At 44.5% G+C, this 18,549-nt stretch overlaps 1 protein-coding gene across 3 annotated transcripts in view; it reads right to left on the bottom strand.

Annotated features, from left to right (window-relative positions):
- LOC8030315 (sphingomyelin phosphodiesterase) overlaps nt 1-18,549 on the bottom strand; it is a 116,325-nt gene that overhangs the window by 47,210 nt on the left and 50,566 nt on the right. For all 3 annotated transcript variants that reach the window (XM_029990504.3, XM_029990502.4, XM_029990503.4), the window contains 2 exons: nt 5,550-5,716; nt 3,993-4,187 (listed from right to left, as the gene is read on the bottom strand). In XM_029990504.3, the coding sequence (XP_029846364.2) occupies nt 3,993-4,187; nt 5,550-5,696 (342 nt within the window). In that variant the 5' untranslated portion in view covers nt 5,697-5,716. The remainder of the gene's footprint in view (nt 1-3,992; nt 4,188-5,549; nt 5,717-18,549) is intronic.

The following is an 18,549-nucleotide window of genomic DNA, read 5'->3' as shown; positions in this document are numbered from 1 at the left end:
CGAGAATAGAGCGCATAGAAACTAATACACATAGAATAAAAGGGCAATGTCCAGGCGCTTTATCTGCACCCATACTTCTTTTTCCTTTTTGTCCGGAGGCAGCCGGCGCTTTGAGCTGATGGAACCAATTAGTGAGCGTCAAAAACGCACCATCATGGTGTTCACCATGTTCCCGTACATGTTCTCTCATCGCTCAACCAACCATAAACAGAAAAGACCCATGGACTTGCGCTTTTGTAGGTTCTCGATTGGTCCCATTCGCTCGTAGCGTCGACTGCGTCACGATTTAAAGGAAAGCTGGGGTGAGTATTTTTATCTCATGAATCTGAGTATTGCGCTAGTTTTTGCCTAGTACGTAACTAAACAGGAGAAAACAGGGAAAACCTGGGACCAGTCGTTATGGCCTAAAATGTTATTTCGGCCGCCAAGCGCGTGTCGATCGTGTGGCCAGTGTGTCTAATTGCAAGTCTGACAAGTATAGACGTTTCTAGAGCCGCTTAACGAGCTACGCGTAGAGTATCGGCACTCTGTTACCCGGTATTCTTGTGGTCGCCTCCATCTTGGTGCTTAGTGCAGAGCAGACGCAACTGTCGCTAACCACAAATCAAAAATGCGACTTCCCTTAGCTTTAGACGCGGTGTTAGTTAGCTTTCGTGATATCGTTTTGCTCCGTCGCGAACTGTTTTTAAATGTCTGGAAGACAGAAAAACGTTTCCTGCGATCCCAGAGAAACCTTCAGATGACATTCCACCATAATTTTAAGTCACATGACGGATAAGTGTCGTTACCCTGAAGCGTATATTTAACTAGAGGCTCTAAATCATTCTAAAGAAGGGCTCCTTGCCGGGTCCATTTTCATTGTCCGTGCGTATGGCGCGTTATTTGCTCGCTTTCCGAAGCGACGAACATGAGCGTGCTGTCCTGAGGAGATCCCACGCTGGGCTGAACACTCGTTAATGTTGGAATGGTGTATTCCCCCGCACATACACCAGTCGTGACGTCTTGTAACGTGATGGCGTCAAGGAGCTAGTGTCGCAGAAAAGCCGGCGTCGGCGTCGGTGCCAGAGTCGGTGGGACTGGAATATCCTGGTTGGTCGATAAGGTCATGACGTCAACGCCACACGATCTCGTGAAGGAATTCAAAAACAACCCACAATGCTCACATGAAACGTGACGTCACGCGTGGAATGAAAGTGATTAAAACATGACATGGTAATGCGAATTGAAGGTCGCCCCCTGTCCCAGATGAGCTCACTTTATAAAGTAGCGCAGACACGCTTTCTCCGCTCGGGAACGAGCGGGCTTTATATAATTAGCCATCGCGTTCCACTCTTAAAGACAAAGCTTATCTGTCCTCCCGTATTTTTTTTTTTTTTTTTTTTTTACATTTTTTTAAATAAGCGAGAACGCGTGTGCACAGCTTCGATAGGCGCTGAAGATGCGCGAGAGCGGAGATTCCGAAAACTCCTTTTATGACGTAACGCTCCGGGAAGGAGTGGCTTCACCGGTACTTTGAAAATGATTTTATGCAGCCTCCGTGCACCAAATTGAAAAAATAATCTCGATATTCGTGATCCTGGGGGCCACAGGAAGAAGACGATTTAAGTTTTCTTTTTTTTTTTTTTTTTTTAATGCAAGAACCGCCTCAGTTAAAAAGATACCGAAACGAAATGACGTGAGCGCGAGATCTCTGCCCTCGCTTCAAAGTCGGCCATCGAGAAGCGCATGCGTATCGCGCTCGTGACGTCAACAGTTCAAGAACGGTCAAGGGTCCTGTAGTTGCGCGCCTCGCTGCTTGGTGGCGTCATCGCGCGGCAATCTCGCCTGTAGACCTTTTCCACAAGGGCGCCGCCATCTTGAATTGTCGTCACTTCCAGTATGGGCGAAAACATTACTTTGCTGTTGCCACGCCATTTAGGATATAAGACTAACCGTCACACATTCTCGTTTTGGCTCCCCTCTATTTTTTTACTGGTTACAGGTTGAAACGTTTTACTATTTTGTCGTCGCCCATACTGGAAGTGACGACAATTCAAGATGGCAGCGCCCCTGTGGAAAGTGCCTATACTCCGCGACAACTTTTCTTGGCAATGCAGTGGAAGGTACAGGCCAGCGTCCCCTCTCCCATTTTGAGTGTACGCAGGCTCTCCTCCTCCCCCATTTTCGGGGAGAGGAGGAGAGCCCGCGCACACTCAAAATGGGAGAGGGCACGCGGGCCTGTACCTTCCACTGCATTGCCAAGAAAAGTTGTCGCAGAGTATAGTAGTAATATCCCAAGGGCGAGAGCTCGAGGTCGCTGCTTCGAAGCGTTCTTCCGCAGAACGACCACTCGCGCTAGATATGCGTGTCTCCAAGCCAGGAGCGCGGGCTAGCTCGCGCTCGTAGCTTTGGCTGCAGGTTCAGCTCATGGGTGAACGGAGTATAGGAAACGCGTTAGCGTTTTCTGCCAAGTCACATTCAAGAGCAAGTAACTCCACGGGCGAGCCATACTGCGAAGAACTGACGCTGCTTCTTAGAAACTCGTGAAGTCGAGGCATTTGGACGGTGCTTCACAAGCAGCCACCAGACGCAATTTTGGAATCGGTTCGTTCGTTTTAAAATTAGTTTCCTCGACCTTTCTTCCTGCAGCCCAGAAACGCTAGTCTAGGATAGTGTATCTCGGCTGCCGGCACAACCTACACCGCATCCAAACGAAGAAATAAGTGCAAAACATTTCGTTTCCGCACCGCTTTAAGACGAAACAAAGTATAGTGTCTATATTTACCTGAAAAATTCTTCCACGTGCTTTTGCTTTTCCCCGACCTCAACAAACGACAGCGTGTGCTTCGCTGCCTCGTCATCGAGCGCTCCCTGAGAGTTTGATACGGTGCTCTTTGAACGGTGTCCCCTTCCCTATTTTGTCACTCCGATCCGCCAAAGACGCATTTTGGAACATTTGTTCGCCGTATTGCATGCGCCGGCGAATGACACTTCATCAAAAGGCGGCGAAGACTGCGATGTTGCACGCACTGCTTGGTGTGCCACTCGGCTTGTAGTGTTGACTACACCTTGGCGTAAGCTGAAGCAAAGTATAATGCGCGTTCTATTGCGCGTTTACACTGGCGGATAGGCGGGCGGATACGCACAGGCGGAAAGGGGATTTTGGAGCCGTGCGGCGGAATCGACTTCGTCGCTGGCGGAAAATCTGTATACGAGTCCCGTACTTATCCAGACGTTTCCGCCAGCGATGAGTCGATTTCGCCAAATGGCACCAAAAATCCGCTTTCCGCCAGCGCGGATCCGCCCGCGAATCCGCAAGTGTAAACGCGCCATTTGAGCTCACTTAAAAGAGATGTTCTAGACTTATTTGCTTTAGCACTACTAAGAGTGAGAGTGTTATATAAATTGTTGTCACCCGAGTCATCTCCGCTGATCGCGGTCGTCACACTGCAGTGCATTCCAAATTGTCACGTCGACGTACCTTGCACCGAGTTACACGCACTCGGCTGCAGCAATTATTTAATCGGTGTTCGTTTGTTCTCTCTTAATCCATCGATCGAGCTGCTTTCAAAGATGCCGCCTCTTTCCGACATCCGAGGTTGTGTTTGCAGGGAGCAAAGTTCAGCTTCCGACCAGTGCATTTAATGAGAACTACCATACGCTTCGATAGTTTTGGACCGTGTTTCTCCGGTGCAGCACCGAGTCGCGCTATCTGACAGCGTTCCGAGTAAGGTCATCTCGCTTCTAGTATACTTAATGGAATGATTTAGAAATTTCAGACGAGGTAAAATTATGCCACAAAGTTCAGGCGTATCACTCGAAACGGTATTCTTAGTTCCTTTAATATTACAAGTAGCTTCAGAGGAGCGACGCCACGGAGTGGAAAGGACGTCAAGAAAGAATCAGGGCGCCGATTAAATTGCGCAGTGAAAACTGGCCGCGGCCTGGCGTTCTAAATAGAGACACCGTCGGAGTTGTAAATGCTAACTTGAAAGGCTGAATCTGGCACCTACCTTGAAGTGGGAAATGATGCCGTCGCAGACCCGGGGCGTCGTGATGCTGAACATCTTGCAGGCGGTCCTGAGAAAGGAGACCATCTCTTCCTCCGACTTGTCCTGCTTTATGTACTGCTGTACCACTGACGTGGCCAGCTTGCACGCTCCGCAGTATGGCAGGAAGTGGTTGGTCGCCGCAATCATCGTCGCCTCCTGCGAGGCGCCGAGTAAGGCCCTCGTTCCCCAAACTCATCGCTCTGGCAGAGCGTAAAAGAATAACCTGACTTGGTCTAAGTTTGGCATTCCAGGGGGCAGAACTTGGGCTAATAGGGTTTGGCTCAAAGGCGCTAGTAAAGGCCTATGTAATTTGCCTTTACCTTAACCATACACGGTAAGGCAACACAAAGTTGGGCTTTTTTCTGGTTTGCCTACGAGTGCCATATAAGTTCCACACACGAAGCAAAGATACCAGTTAATAACCGAATAACCAAGCAGCAAAGCCTCACTTCGCACTTGTATGGAGGACCAAAATACACAGCCTCTGTTCAAATAGGTTTAATTTTATTTTGAATTTTTTTTAGAGGTACTTCTATTTCTTAGAAATAATATTATTGGAGTGGCATAATATAAATGCACCCTAATCAAAACAAGGAAAACAAATTAGATTACCCATCAACATTCAATACTCTGCTATAAACACAACTGCGCTTTATATGTGTGTAGTCAAATTCAAAAGTTTCAAAGAACAGACCGTAACATTTCTCAAAGCCAAACAAGCAGAAAAAAATGTCGGAAAGCTACATATTAGCAACAAAACAAAAACAAAAAAGCACTAAGATATTTTCACAATAGCTGAGAGCTGGTCCAGCTTTTCGGACTTTCAAGATCGTAGACTCCCAGTCTAGAATAAAATGTTTGTCCAGTGAACTGTGTCACTTGTGTAGGCATCCTTGATCCTCTCAGCAGTGCGTATTGTATTACCGCGTCTTAATAATGTCCCTATAACTTTTTACTCATACCTTGATCAGCGCCCAACATGTAGCCGGCTTTAGGATGCACCGAATAGGGCTCATTCAGTGAAATTGGACTTCGAACATTTGCCATCAGCCTCATTCGCTTCTGGGGTGGCGAAAATTCGTTGTACTTGTACACCTTTGTATGATCAGAATACAGGGTAAGGCAAGTCAAGTGCGTCATATTAAAATAATGAAGTAGTAAAGTAAATTAATGTACAGTTAAGAGAAGCAGCGAGCCGCCCATATGGTGTCGAAAAGAGATAGTAAAATGACAGATAATTTAATAGGTTTAATTTTATTTCGAAACAGACAAGACGTTTAAGATAATATGCATTATATTTGACTACTTCAACGGGAAGCCTCAAACTAACAAAATCTTGTCATATATTTTGTGATACAAAATATCTAGTTTACACTACAGACACATGCAACATTACTTGGCACATCTCACATTCTCGCTTTGGTGCCACTTCCGGACGCTTAAGGAAACCATGGTAACGCGGCGTTCAATGATCTTTAGGTATTTAAGACTGCATTACAGAGCATTCCAGAATCTCACACTGCCCAGCCTGCGAAAGAAGGTCGCGATGACGTGCAGCTTCTGCCTCCAGAACTCGCGGTGGACGTTGGGTCCCCGGGGGTGCCTCGCCGGAAGCAGCAGTACCGCCGGCAGACACAGCGCCAGCAGAAAGACGGACACACGCATCGCGTCCGGGTGTCGCTTCTCTGGAAAAAAGGCCGACAATACGGACACGCTCAGACACAGTTTGAGAAGGCGGGTGTCACTGCAGGGTATGTGCAGGACAAACTCGTAAGAAGGAATCTAGCTCCAGAGAATGGTCAAAATGTGCCAACTGCAGCGGCAACCACTAATCGCAATATTGCCACGCGCGTGGGCGAGCAAGCGCGCGCGTGGGCCAGTGGTTACCGCGCTTGACTTTCACGCAGAAGGTATAGGTTCGATTCCAGTCAGCGGACTGTCCTTTTATTTATTCTTTCAACTTGGGCTTCTCGTAAGTTCGAGAACATTCTCGCCTGATCGTGTTCGGATTGCTCTACGCACCGAAAGTTCTACGCCCAATAATCCAGAAACCAACGAGGGTACATAAGGGGCTCCGCAAGGAGAGCGGAGTCAGTCTCGCCCAGGTTGTAAGATAGACAGGTGGGGAAACGAGAGCCAAATGAGCGACCGGATTGTGTCCCCCTCGGTTTTCTCTTTTTCTGTGGCGCCATCTATGTGGAGCACCGCGAACTCTCACTCCGGGTGGGCGACCGGTAGCGACCGGCTAAACTGATGGAGATGGTTTCTCGTCGATTTTCAATGGAGGACTGTCGTGCTTTCGGTTTATTTTGCGCACTCTCCCATAGAGTTCCACGCAAACCCGATTCCGACTTTATTTCCTCTCGCCGCAGCGCCATCTGTCGCAAATCAGGGGTACCCGCAAGCAGACGAGTACACAATCCGGTCACGGCGCTGCGGTAGGCTTCTATGGGCCGTTTCCCCACCTGTCTATCTTACACCCTGGTCTCGCCCCAGCGTTCGACTCTGCTGCCACGCCCACTTCGACGCCCGCGACGCTCTATTATTATCTTTTGTACTCTTTTAATTTTGGCAGAAGTTCGCCACATTAAACGTTTATTTGTTCCTGTTTATTTGTTATTTTTGGTTATCACCCGTGACAATATTCTTACTGACCGCAAAAAAATGCTATTGTTGCACAAAAAATATTATCGTTAACAAAACACATTGATGGCACAACGTTTCCAAATCTAGCCATTGTTTGCCGTCCACAACAATCGGATGAATCTCTGGAAGCACCCACAAAGACAACTTAGACTGAGATGTTGAAACCTTCTTCCACGAGCCAAAAGGAGAAGAGAACCACGATACCAGAAGATTTCCCTTCCTTGGAGGAGCATCCAGTAGAATCAACGATGTTAACACCTGTGCCGGCCCCACGTAGCATACTAAATATTCTAACGCTTCCCACCAAGAGGCCAGCAACACCGCCCCCCTTCGAATCTTTCATAGCACCCAGGACAGCTAGTAGTTGTTGCTCAGGAGCTCCTAGCAATGTTATTCGTAGCGTTAAAAGCCATCATACGAAAATTCACTAGTGCAAGCAACCCTCCACAAATAGTGCCACCGCAAACTGTGGAGTAATTATTAACGTCCTTGAGTGAACGTCACCATCGCAAAGACCGTACGTCAGAACTATGGACGAACATTATAAGAAAAGCCTCCGTCCTACAATGAAATGCAAAACGTTCGCATTCACGACTTTCTGACTTGAGACAGTCGGTTTTTAAATATAGATTCTCCATTATTGTATCACGTGAATCAAACTCGTCAAAATATATTTGGTTATCGTGGTATAAAGTACTCAGTATGCGCTCATAGTACGAGTCGAGTGATAATGTTTATTAGAAGGGGCCTTACATATATTGTGCACAAGTCGTTCCAGCACACGCAACAAAGGATACGTTTGTGCTACGATTTCAAGTGAAATTAATCAAAAAGTTCCATACATACCACCAAAGTTTATATTCGACAAACAGTATTTGGAATCTGTCCTATACAACGTCGTTGCCACATATTCGTACGGGGGATCTTAATGCCCATCAGACCATACCAGGAAGCATGAGAAGGAACTCTCAAGGAAGAGGCTTGGTGGAGCTCGCCGACCATTATACCCTATTTATCCCCAATCGCGAATCCCCGACTTATTTATACGCAACGGAAGGCAGCAGCTGCCTCGACAAAACATTCGTTGGAACAGCACACAAATCGCAAGTCACACGGTTGGCAGACATTGAAACTCATGAGAGTGAACACGTGCTCACGTACAATATCATGAATGGCTTCATCAGTGCTTAAAAATGCTTCCTAATGCGAACCAATTGGCATACGTCTGGAGAAGCAGAGTATGAGCGCCTCCGCGCAATGTGTCGGAGGGAAGATACAACCCAGGAGAACTAAAGATATTAAAAATCTTCGCGAATCACGCAGGGTGCAAAAGAAAATTTGTCATCATATTAAGACGCTTGCTCGACATCGCTCGATGACAATTTAGGAAACTAGAGATCACAGAAAGCCATTATGTAAGCATATGAAGACCTTTTGATGTCTCAAATCTTCTCAGACACAGCTCCGTCTATTTCGCTCGTCGGCTTTAACAAGAAACTGTTCAGGGAAAGAAGTTGAAAACCAGTTCTACGTTTCGTTGACAACATACGCGACCCAATCCAGCAAGCCCCTATCCCGGATCAGAGCCGTGCCTTCATATTGTGAAGAAGCCATGGACGTCATTTCACGATTGGTGAACTGGATTCTGCACTGAGTTCCGTCCGACCTCACATTTCTTCGAGAAGCGACGGCGTGCCGTATATTTATTTGAAATTGATACATATGGCGGAGGACGCACTGAACTTTCTCTTGAATATATGAGCGATTTGATTTCAGATTGTACAAGAAAAATGAGACATTTTAAAAATAGGTTTGAAAAAGTATACATGCTGGGCAAATTCTTTCCTAGGACGAAAATGAAAACCGTTTTTGCGTCCTATTTTAGTTCTCGAGTTTATTACTTTTAAATCACCTAAGGCAATTCTTTTTTTTTATTTCAGCTCTTGTCTCGCGAGATTGTAATTGCTTCCGCACAACAAATATACTTTTTACGTGGCTCTTTTTGAACTACATTAAAAGTGGAAGATGTTGACACAAAATTTCTCTTTTCTAGATATGTTTGTAAACTATTTATAGCCTTCCCCTTTGAGGATAATTTGTCAGGTTGGGATGATGGGAATTTTTGTAACATTTAATTTGATGACATAAATTATATACCAAATCAAAGCTCGAACCTGTTCAACAAGTACAGCATCGTTATAGATAAAAATATTATATGAGCAAGAAACGCCTTTAAATGCAAGAGGGAACTCTAAAAAGTAAAATTTCAATATCAATCGTCTTAAAAAAATAATTTGTAGCTGTTTTAGTTTTTTTAAGGGCTTTCGGAACATTCCAAACATTCAGTTACAATCATATGCAATGTATTGTTTGAACTTATTAATCCACACTTTCGAAAAGATGATACATGTTATATTTTAAGATGCAAATCTAGATCGTTGCCATTTGTTTCTACCAGATTGTTAATTATTTGCTGATACTAACTCGTAGTGTATGTTGCTTTCAATGCAACAAATATTTAATCATGTTATTATTTATTTATTTATTTCACCTACTGTCAGTCCCGAGTCGGGACTCCTACAGGAGTGGAAAAAAGAACAATTCAACAATGGTACACATGGTACAAAAGCACACCCGTTCATTCACATACAGACCATGCCAATACACCTAAATATCTAGAAACACGCTTAATGAAGAAAATAACTTTTCTGCATCTTCACATGCCATTATACTTTCCGGCAGGGAATTCCACTCGCGTTTTGTGCGTGGAAAAAAATAATTTTTAAAACATTCCTTGTTATCTCTGTATTCTTGTATTTGTCGACTATGTTTGTTTCTTGAAATTCTAGATTGGTGAGGCGTAATATAAGAAACATTGTCAATAAAAACAAGGTCATTAAGTATCATAAAGAGAAGCTTTAAACGCTTGGTTTTTCTCCTACTGCTAAGCGATGGAAGGCCGGCTTGCGAACAAAGCTGGGTAGGGGATTCAAGATATGTACAATATATGATGCTTTTCATACAGACGTCTAACTTCTTTACTTAACAAATCGAAGAAATCGCAACTGAACAAACTTTTCACTGAATTGAGCAAAACAAATAAGGTATACAAATTTTATCCTCTGAACGTTTTATCCAATATACTGTGGCAGTAGGGACAAAAAAAAAAAAAGATTACTGATCCGCCGAGTGGCCTAGCACGAAATTTCGTTTTTTTCCAAGTGCCGTTTCGCCACGCACGCTAAGCCTAATGAGAAGCTTAGTGGAGAGATTTTTTCGAAAGTTATGTTGAGAATCAACAAAGATCATATTCTTTTCACAAAGATTGGTAAGGGCTAACATAATAACTTTTTCCAGGCCCTTAGAAACAAACGGGGGTAAGAGTCAAATCGGTCTGTAGTAAGACATGTCATTTTTATCTCCGGACTTATACAAACCAGTTTCCTTTGCAGTCTGCATACCTTTAGGGAAAATGCCAGTCGAAAATGACAAATTAAAAAAAAATATATGTGAGACAGGGTATACTAGTGGCAATGGCGCATTATATCGGCTACACTTACAGTTGTTAAAGTGGATACATTTGCTGTCTTTTGAGGTTTCAAAACACCGAACCTACTTTATTCTTGTCAGTGGGAAATATAAAACACTTGAGAAATCTCTTGAGTTAGGCACAGAGAACTCCGCAAAGAACCACGCCGATCTGTGTCCGGGGGCGAGAGTGGGCCGTGACATCACCCTAAATTGCGTCTGGCGTCGGAAATATTAAGCTAAATTTATTTTATTTGGTGCAACTTTCATTTCGTGACGTACGTGTCTCATCTAGGTAGTTTCATTAATGTGATCTGCACAGGGGAAAATAAATTTGTGAAATAGTCAACAAATTGGTTCGCTAACTCCACTCTGGTCAATCACTTCCCCTATTAGTTCTTGGGAAATGTTTTTCTGGTGATTTCGGTTTAAAATATCAATGTTTTCCATATAACGTCACTTCTATTTTTATGACGCCAACTTTTTGCATTAATATAAACCATTCGGGTTTTTTAACATAATGTTTATCACATTTTGGTATTTTTGATATACATTTTAAGCACATCTGTCTTTTGTACGCAAAAGCCGCGGATAAAGATTGTTTTTCTTCGTTATAAATTTTAGCACATCCTTCGTAGCCCACGGTTTTCTAGACTTTTTGAATGGAGTTTTTTCAGAGGTTTAAAACACTGTTTATATATATACGAAAACTGATAAATAAAACAATTGCCCGATTCATCAGCCTAGTCGTTTTATTCAGTATCACGTCTAAGTTTTCAGATTCCGCACAATGCGTGAATTATTTCTAATATGTTTACGTGAACAACTGGAGAATAGTATGTGGTATAATGACAAGAGGCTGTCGTGAACTCGCTGCTGGACGTTGTCACTCCGGCCGAGCAATGGGACTCAATCTAATTGCGGAAGTTACCATTACACCCTTCACCCTTAAGCGCCGTTCACATTTATGCGACCGAGTAAGACCGAGAGAGACCAGACCGCTTTTTAAGCCTCTTGCGACGTCTTAGGACCGGATCCGCTGCGGCGCATCCGGTCCTAAGACGTCTCAAGAGGCTTAAAAACCGGTCTGGTCTCTCTCGGTCTTACTCGGTCGCAAGAGTGTTAACGGGGCTTTACCCTTTTCGACCCATCCCCCCTTTCTTACCTTCTCTCCGATCTCAGCAGTCAAGGGATGAGAGAATCTTTTTTTTTATAAAAATATGTATAATCATAAAAATTTAAATCATTACGCGAGGGCAAGGTAACAGCCGAACGGTGCAGGCACTGCTCAATTTCTTCGATTTTTTCGTCTAGGTTCTTTCCGCGTGCATCAACCCGTTTTTGTTCGGAGATATTGGCGGTGCGGGCGATTCCTGTTGTGTCAAGTGCCACCAACGAGTACCGGTGATAACCTTCGACGATGCTGGCACAGCGGTACACAACGGAAACATCGCTTGGTTTCTCGAACTGTATCCTCTTCGAGGGAACACCCAAGCGACATCGACATCAACAGGACCAGCGAGCAACGCCCCTCAGATTTGTTTCGTCAGAGAGCAAGTCAGCAGCCGAACGATGCAGACACGACTCAATTGCTCCGCTTTTTTCGTCCTTGTTAGCAGAAAGCTTCCTATTAAAGAATTGAAAAGTGATTGTTTCTGTTTGATTGTGCTTCCTTGCCCAGGCCCGTAATGTGATTCTATAGCGGGTTGTCTTGAGTCGTTTTGTTTTCTTAATATTCTTCTGAGCGAAGATGTTAAAATGAACCCTGGTCGAACTATCGACGAGCAGCTGGTACAAATTATTGGAAGTCCGAAGGAAAACTCAAAACGACTAAAGTCAATTCAAGGAAAAATAGACTCGCCCATATCGGAAACAGATAAAGGATTGGCTTCAATAAAAGGAAAGCTAGAGTCGTTTTCGTGTGTAGTAGAAAGATTGGATGGCTGTGAGCGTTCTGTGACCGATTTAAATCATCAGGTTGCAACGCTAATGAGAAAAATAGATGATCTTGAAAACCGCAGTCGATGGAATAATTTGATTCTTTATGGAGTCAATGAACGTGAAACGGAAACGCCAAACTGCCCGGGAGTTTACCTTGAAATAGATATTTGAGGAGAAGCTGGGCATTAAGGACAATCGTCTTAAACGTATCCATCGTTTGGGAGACACGAAACAAAACACGACCTGTAGTTTTGCGTTTGTTCGACTTCGATAAAAAATTAAACAACGAGGAAACGAAAGAAAGATAAAAGGAACGTAAATTTCAATATCAGAACACTTTCCGCTCAGAATTCAGAGCACCCGGAGACACTTATGGGCAACTGCTAAAGATAAAAGAAAACCCCGAAGCCAAAATATACCTTAAGTATGATGAGTTGGTTATTAATCAAGAAGCGTATGTGAGGGATGACGTAAACTGTCGAAGGTGTAATCTTACAAGCTCTGTGTTTGAGGAAGACGTGAACTAGGCAGAAAATTAACTTGCTAGCACTTTCCGGTTCGGTAGAGGCTGGGCCGGTGACAAGCTACGAGAACAAACTCACGAAGGACAGCCTCTTGCCAAAACTATTTTGGGTGACCATGATTAAGATAGTGCACACGGGCAAGCCTATCTCACCCGTGCTCGTGAAAATTAGGCAACAATGTCTTTTAACCCGAAGACACTGTCAAAAGCGTCATAGCTACGGGCAAGAAGCAGTGACGGAGATGTTCTTTGTTTTTTTTCATTTTTTTTTCGGTTACTTTTACTAACACAAGAAGCGTTATGAATAGACGATATCAGCTTAAGACTGTTGTAAGCTCAACGAACGCAGACTCGTTTTTTCTTCCGGAAACATGGCTCAGTAAAAATGTCTAAAGCTCTTCAATTTTCGAAGGTTGATGAAATATATAATGCTTATCCTCTTGATAGAGACTGTAGACTTGGGGGTGGCACACTCGTACCCGTATCACAGAACTACCTTCCTTTTGTGCAGATGTTGTTTCGCGATCTAGAAATGGTGTAGGCTTGTATCACTTTAAATAACACAAGCATTTTATTATGTGTCTGCTACCGCCCCCCAAACAGCGCACTGACATTTAATGATGACTTCCATGACGTTAATAATTATATTGTTTGTCAAGAGAAAAACTTTCTTTAAGTTTTTCTTTTAGAACATTTTAATTTCCCTGATATTAGGTCCTCTGACCCACCTTTTTTTTTTTTTTCAACCTGTTTCAACCAGGGACTCAAACCGAAAAGTAGAACGTTTCGGTTACGGTTATATTTACTGATTCCTGTTGATATAGGTTTCGCTTCGGCTGTTTTTACGGTTTTAATTTTTACGGTTCTGGTTACCGGTTACACGTTCCTAAAAACCGCTTTGTTTTCGGTTTCCCCAGTGATTTGATTTATTCAAATGCTAGATAGCCGTTTAATAATAAACGGTTTAAAGTAGTCCCAGATATCTAAGAACCGAAAATCACCAATACCAAGAACTCAAAAACGTCTTAGTACTTCTAATTGGTCAAAAGTTGCCCATGTTTCTAGTTCCAACACTTGTTCACTACATCTAATTCCATTACTTAGTTTGATACCAAAGCACATTTGTTACTTCCACATCTCGAGGATCATCGCATTCTATATAACAAAAATTAAAATATCGTTATTTTATTATTCGGTAACGTTTGTAAACAACCCTTAGAAAGTTCCCACTTGGTGCTAAAGAACTCGCACCTTCTCGTCGCTATAGTTTGTTGCAACCTAAGATATCCAGAAAAGGCTTCGCTCACACTGGAGGAAAGAGCAGAACTATAGCCCTCCTCTAGTAAAATACTGCTAAGCCGAATAAAGGAAACGAATTGTGAGCTGGGCTATTTGGTGAATGTCAAATATAATGTAAATGCCGTAGCGCAAAACAAGGAAGGCCCAGAAGAGGAACCAACAACACATAAAGCTGTAAAAATATGTCCTCTGTTGTTCGTTCCTTCCCCTAGTCTCCGTTGTTGTGCGCTGTTATACCTACGTCATGTTTGCTATTTCCAAGCAAATACATGTGGTTGTAGAAGCGCACGTTTCACGTTTCTCGCTGTCCGATTCTGTGACGCTAGAAAAATTGTGCATCTATACAGTAGCGCCATTTTTCTCCGGGGTTTGGAGGCGGAGCTTTTCCTACAGATATGCTGCAACAAGGAAAGTCACGAACTTTCTTCGAACCAGATTTTCACATCGAACCTTAAGGGTCGACTGGTTCGACGAACCTTCGACCTTTTAACCAGGCTCTACAAGGTTCGAATTTGTGGACAGCGTGGTTAGACTCTGACACAAACTTGTATAGGTTTGCAAAAAATGTTTTGACGGAATAATTTTTTTTATTTCAGAAATAGTTACAATCAACGTAACATTTTCTGATAACCTAAAACTTAAAAACATAATTTATTCTTGCTCTATTATCAAAACAACACAATGCTCTGCCCTTACAAAAAGTAGAATGTTTGACTTGATCCTTTGGTCATCACCATCCAATACAAGGTCAACTGAGCCAGCCGTCCACGCACGGGAATAGCAGTCGAACCCTAGTAGAATTTTTTCGACTTTTCCAATAAAAGTTTATAAAAGTCTAACCTGGTCTAACTCCAACCTCAACCGGTTCGCAGCATCCCTAGTTGCAGCGCACATGTGGCATTAAATGGGAACTCTGCCGAATTTTTATTGGTAGTGTTCGATTTCGCTGGAAATTGGCATACCGCATCAATAACCCTTTCGCAACTGATAACCAAAATATTTTATAAAAATCAAAGTTTCCTTTAAAGTTATTGAAATTTTTACGCCGGCCACGAGGGTCACATGGGGCGACTCTCTACTCTCAGCAATGAAAAATCTCTATTTTTCCCTACCCTTGCACGTCTCCGGCTGGAAGGCGGACGACCAACCCGGGCTGTCGAGAAGTGGCTTTCTGGGCGCCAGCGATCGAGATTATTTTTTCCCGGCTTCAAGGTTGGAAGGGCATTCGCAATGGGTGGGAATCTGTGCTCCGCGGTAGATTGCAGGAACAGTGCAGGGAAAAGCTTATTTTATACCTTTGTTTTCGTGGGAGAGAAAAAAAAGAGCTCCCCGGCAGCAATGAAGGCCAGCCACGTCAAGGTGCTTTTGCGCAAACTATGTGCCGAGAGAACTAGCGTCACTTAAAACATACTCACTTATGCTCGGAATAGTTTATAACCGCGTGCTGCGAGTTGAGTATTCTTCAGCAGCTGGAACCGCTTTAAGAGCGGCAAGCGCTGACTCAAGCCGGCTGTGACTACTACGACATCTGTCCAGAGAGGAGCCCTAGTAATATCAAGAAAAATAGTGCACACGCGTTCCAGTACTATTGTCGAAATTTGGCGCTATCACATTTCTTGCTCGCAATTCCTTCAGTGTTTTCGTTTTATTTTTCATAAACATCGTTTTGGGGACCGAAAGTAGCTCGGGCTTCCCTCGGAGTTACGCTCACGCAGCCGATTTGTTGAAGACGAGAGGTGAAACGTCTAAACAAAGTTGAAGTCCGAGTTTATACATGACTTTTGACACGTTGCTACTCATGTCTGGTATTACAAGTGTTTAGGGAACAAGTGTCGAGCTCCATTATTACACAATAGAGCAGTTGCCTCGTTTGTCAAATGATTGGCGTGCAATATTCTCTCGCAGAAGGAGGTGAAATTGCCATTATTTTATTCTATTACAGAGAAATGTTATATGGGGCTGCTCCATAGCACCATCTATTTTGTTCTTCTATATGGGGCTGAAAACGTTTTTAAAACCATGAACATATTAATGTTATCGAGGGGAAGCATGTAAAGTTACAGCTGAGAGAAACCATGCAAAATCAAAATTTAATTTGAAAAAAAAAACTAATATAGAATTACGCACTCATGGGTGAGTTCTTGAACGCGTTGCAATCTACTCCGGCAGTCAAAAAAAGAGGTGAGCACAAACTTTTATTTGACCAACTTTTGTTAACTTATTTTGAAAGAAAAATTGTAGGATGTATTTGAATAATTGTAGCATACATTTTTGTACTTTACGCAGTATTGTACCTTCGAGCAAATATAATTTATTTAAAGATAAATTGTGTATTTGTGTATTTTATGCGACAGTTATTCCACCTTGATATTTGGCTCGGTGGTTGGGGGTTCTTTTAATTGTCATTTTAGCACAATCTTCAGAAAGAGTAATCTGTCACCTGGCCTACACAAATGCAGTTCATTTCATTCTATCCATGTGTTTGTTTCCGAGAATTACAGTCTACATCTGTTAGGTCACAGCTTAGCACGCGCATGTTCGCCGCTTCGGAAGGCGAGCAAAGTACGCGACGCAGGCACGAACGCTGATTGGGGAACTGACTAGAAGCGCTTTTCTAGAATGGTCTGTAGATATTTTGCTCAATAACTTAAATACCAAGGAGCATATGCATGCTACGAAGGTAGTTACACATGCTGGCATCTGCAGCAATAACTTTTATGAGGGAATTAAAGAAAAGGCCCATTCCTTCAAAAAACACGAGCGCCTGTGGCACCTGTAATCATATTCCGAGAATTATCCGTGGTGCTTGGATAATATGTCATAACATGTATTGCGTGACCCTTCGACCTTTTTTTTTTTGCCAGCGTTTCTGCCATTTTTTGATAGAAGGAGAACTGGTTTGCTAGCAATTTCTCGATACTAGCGAGCTGCGGCTTGCGTGTACCGAGTTGAAAAAACGGTTTTCTCGAAATCCCAATTGCTTTCGTTTTTTTACCCTTTTTCATAGTTCAGCACGTAGGCCGAGGTCATACTTTACACAGCTAGAGTTTATTATCAACTTGAGATAGCACGATCACCCCTGTTTTTTCGCTGTTTGACGAGAGAAAGGCGGGTGCGAGCGTACCCGATTGCCGGCGGTGCGCCTCGCTGCCCGACAGTGACGTCACGTTTGTATGGCGGTGAAAGGAGAAAAAAAAGCCTCACGAGAACAATGTATTCGTTTTGGCAGCGAGCAATATATAACATTTTTTAAATTTATGATAGTAAATTTAGAGGAACGAGATAGGGTTTCGAAATCAGGAAGTCATGCGCATTCACGTGATGTCTTTGGATTAAGTGGCTAAAAATGAAAGCCGTTTACAACTCCCTGTAACGCCGAATTTGAGCGGAGCTCTTGAGGAGGAGGAGGGAAGGGTACTGGGGGGATTAGTTGACCTCGGAAGGGGGGGGGGGGGTCACGTGACCTGGGAGATCACGTGACATCGGGGGGAGGGGTCACGTGACCTGGGGGGTAACGTGACGATGACGATGCGGATGCCGATTACGTCATTGGCATCCGCATCGCCATCGTCATCATGACTGATGACGTCATCAGTGACGTCACTGATGACGTCATCGGCATCGGCATCATCCCTGATGACGTCATCGTCACGTGACCCCCCAGGTCACGTGACCCCCCCCTAGGTCCTCCCGAAGGAACCCGAGGTCCTCCCGAGGTCCTCCCGAAGGAGCCCGAGGTCCTCCCGAGGTCCTCCCGAAGGAACCCGAGGTCCTTCCGAGGTCCTCCCGAAGGAACCCGAGGTCCTTCCGAGGTCTTCCCGAAGAAACCCGAGGTGCTTCCGAGGTCCTCCCGAAGGAACCCGAGGTCCTGGCGGGGTCACGTGACGATGACGTCATCAGTGATGATGACGATGACGATGCGGATGCCGATAAAGTCATTGGCATCCGCATCGCCATCGTCATCGTCACTGATGACGTCATCGGCATCCGCATCGTCATCGTCACTGATGACGTCATCGGTATCCGCATCGTCATCGTCACTGATGACGTCATCGGCATCCGCATCGTCATCGTCACTGATGACGTCATCGTCACGTGACCCCCCCCCCCCCTAGGTCCTCCCGAGGTCCTCCCGAAGGAGCCCAAGGTCCTCCCGAGGCCCTCCCGAAGGAGCCCGAGGTCCTCCCGAGGCCCTCCAGAAGGAACCCGAGGTCCTTCCGAGGTCCCCCCGAAGGAACCCGAGGTCCTCCCGAAGGACCTCGGGAGGACCTCAGGCTCCTTCGGGAAAATTTACCCATAATGCACCGCGCGGTTACGCCGACGGCGACGGCGACGGCGACGGCGACGCCGACGCCGCTCAAGCCGGAAACGGGCGCCTAAGAGCTGCGCTCTAAAATATCGGCGGATCGTAGTACACCACTTCGCACTCTCACTTTTTGCTCAGTAAATCCTCTTCCATACCCTCTTCACCTTTCACTGACTTGGTCGTATTATCCCTCCTCGCCGTTTATGAGGCGATTGAACTATTGGGGGGTGGGGGGGGGGGGTGTGCTTGGATGACTATCTTTCCTGTAGAAAACC

The sequence above is a fragment of the Ixodes scapularis genome, unplaced genomic scaffold (assembly GCF_016920785.2).
Source record: "Ixodes scapularis isolate PalLabHiFi unplaced genomic scaffold, ASM1692078v2 PGA_scaffold2__306_contigs__length_199485367, whole genome shotgun sequence".
NCBI lineage: Eukaryota > Metazoa > Arthropoda > Arachnida > Ixodida > Ixodidae > Ixodes > Ixodes scapularis.
Note: the sequence above shows the minus strand (reverse complement) of the source record. Positions and strands in the feature narration are given on the sequence as shown.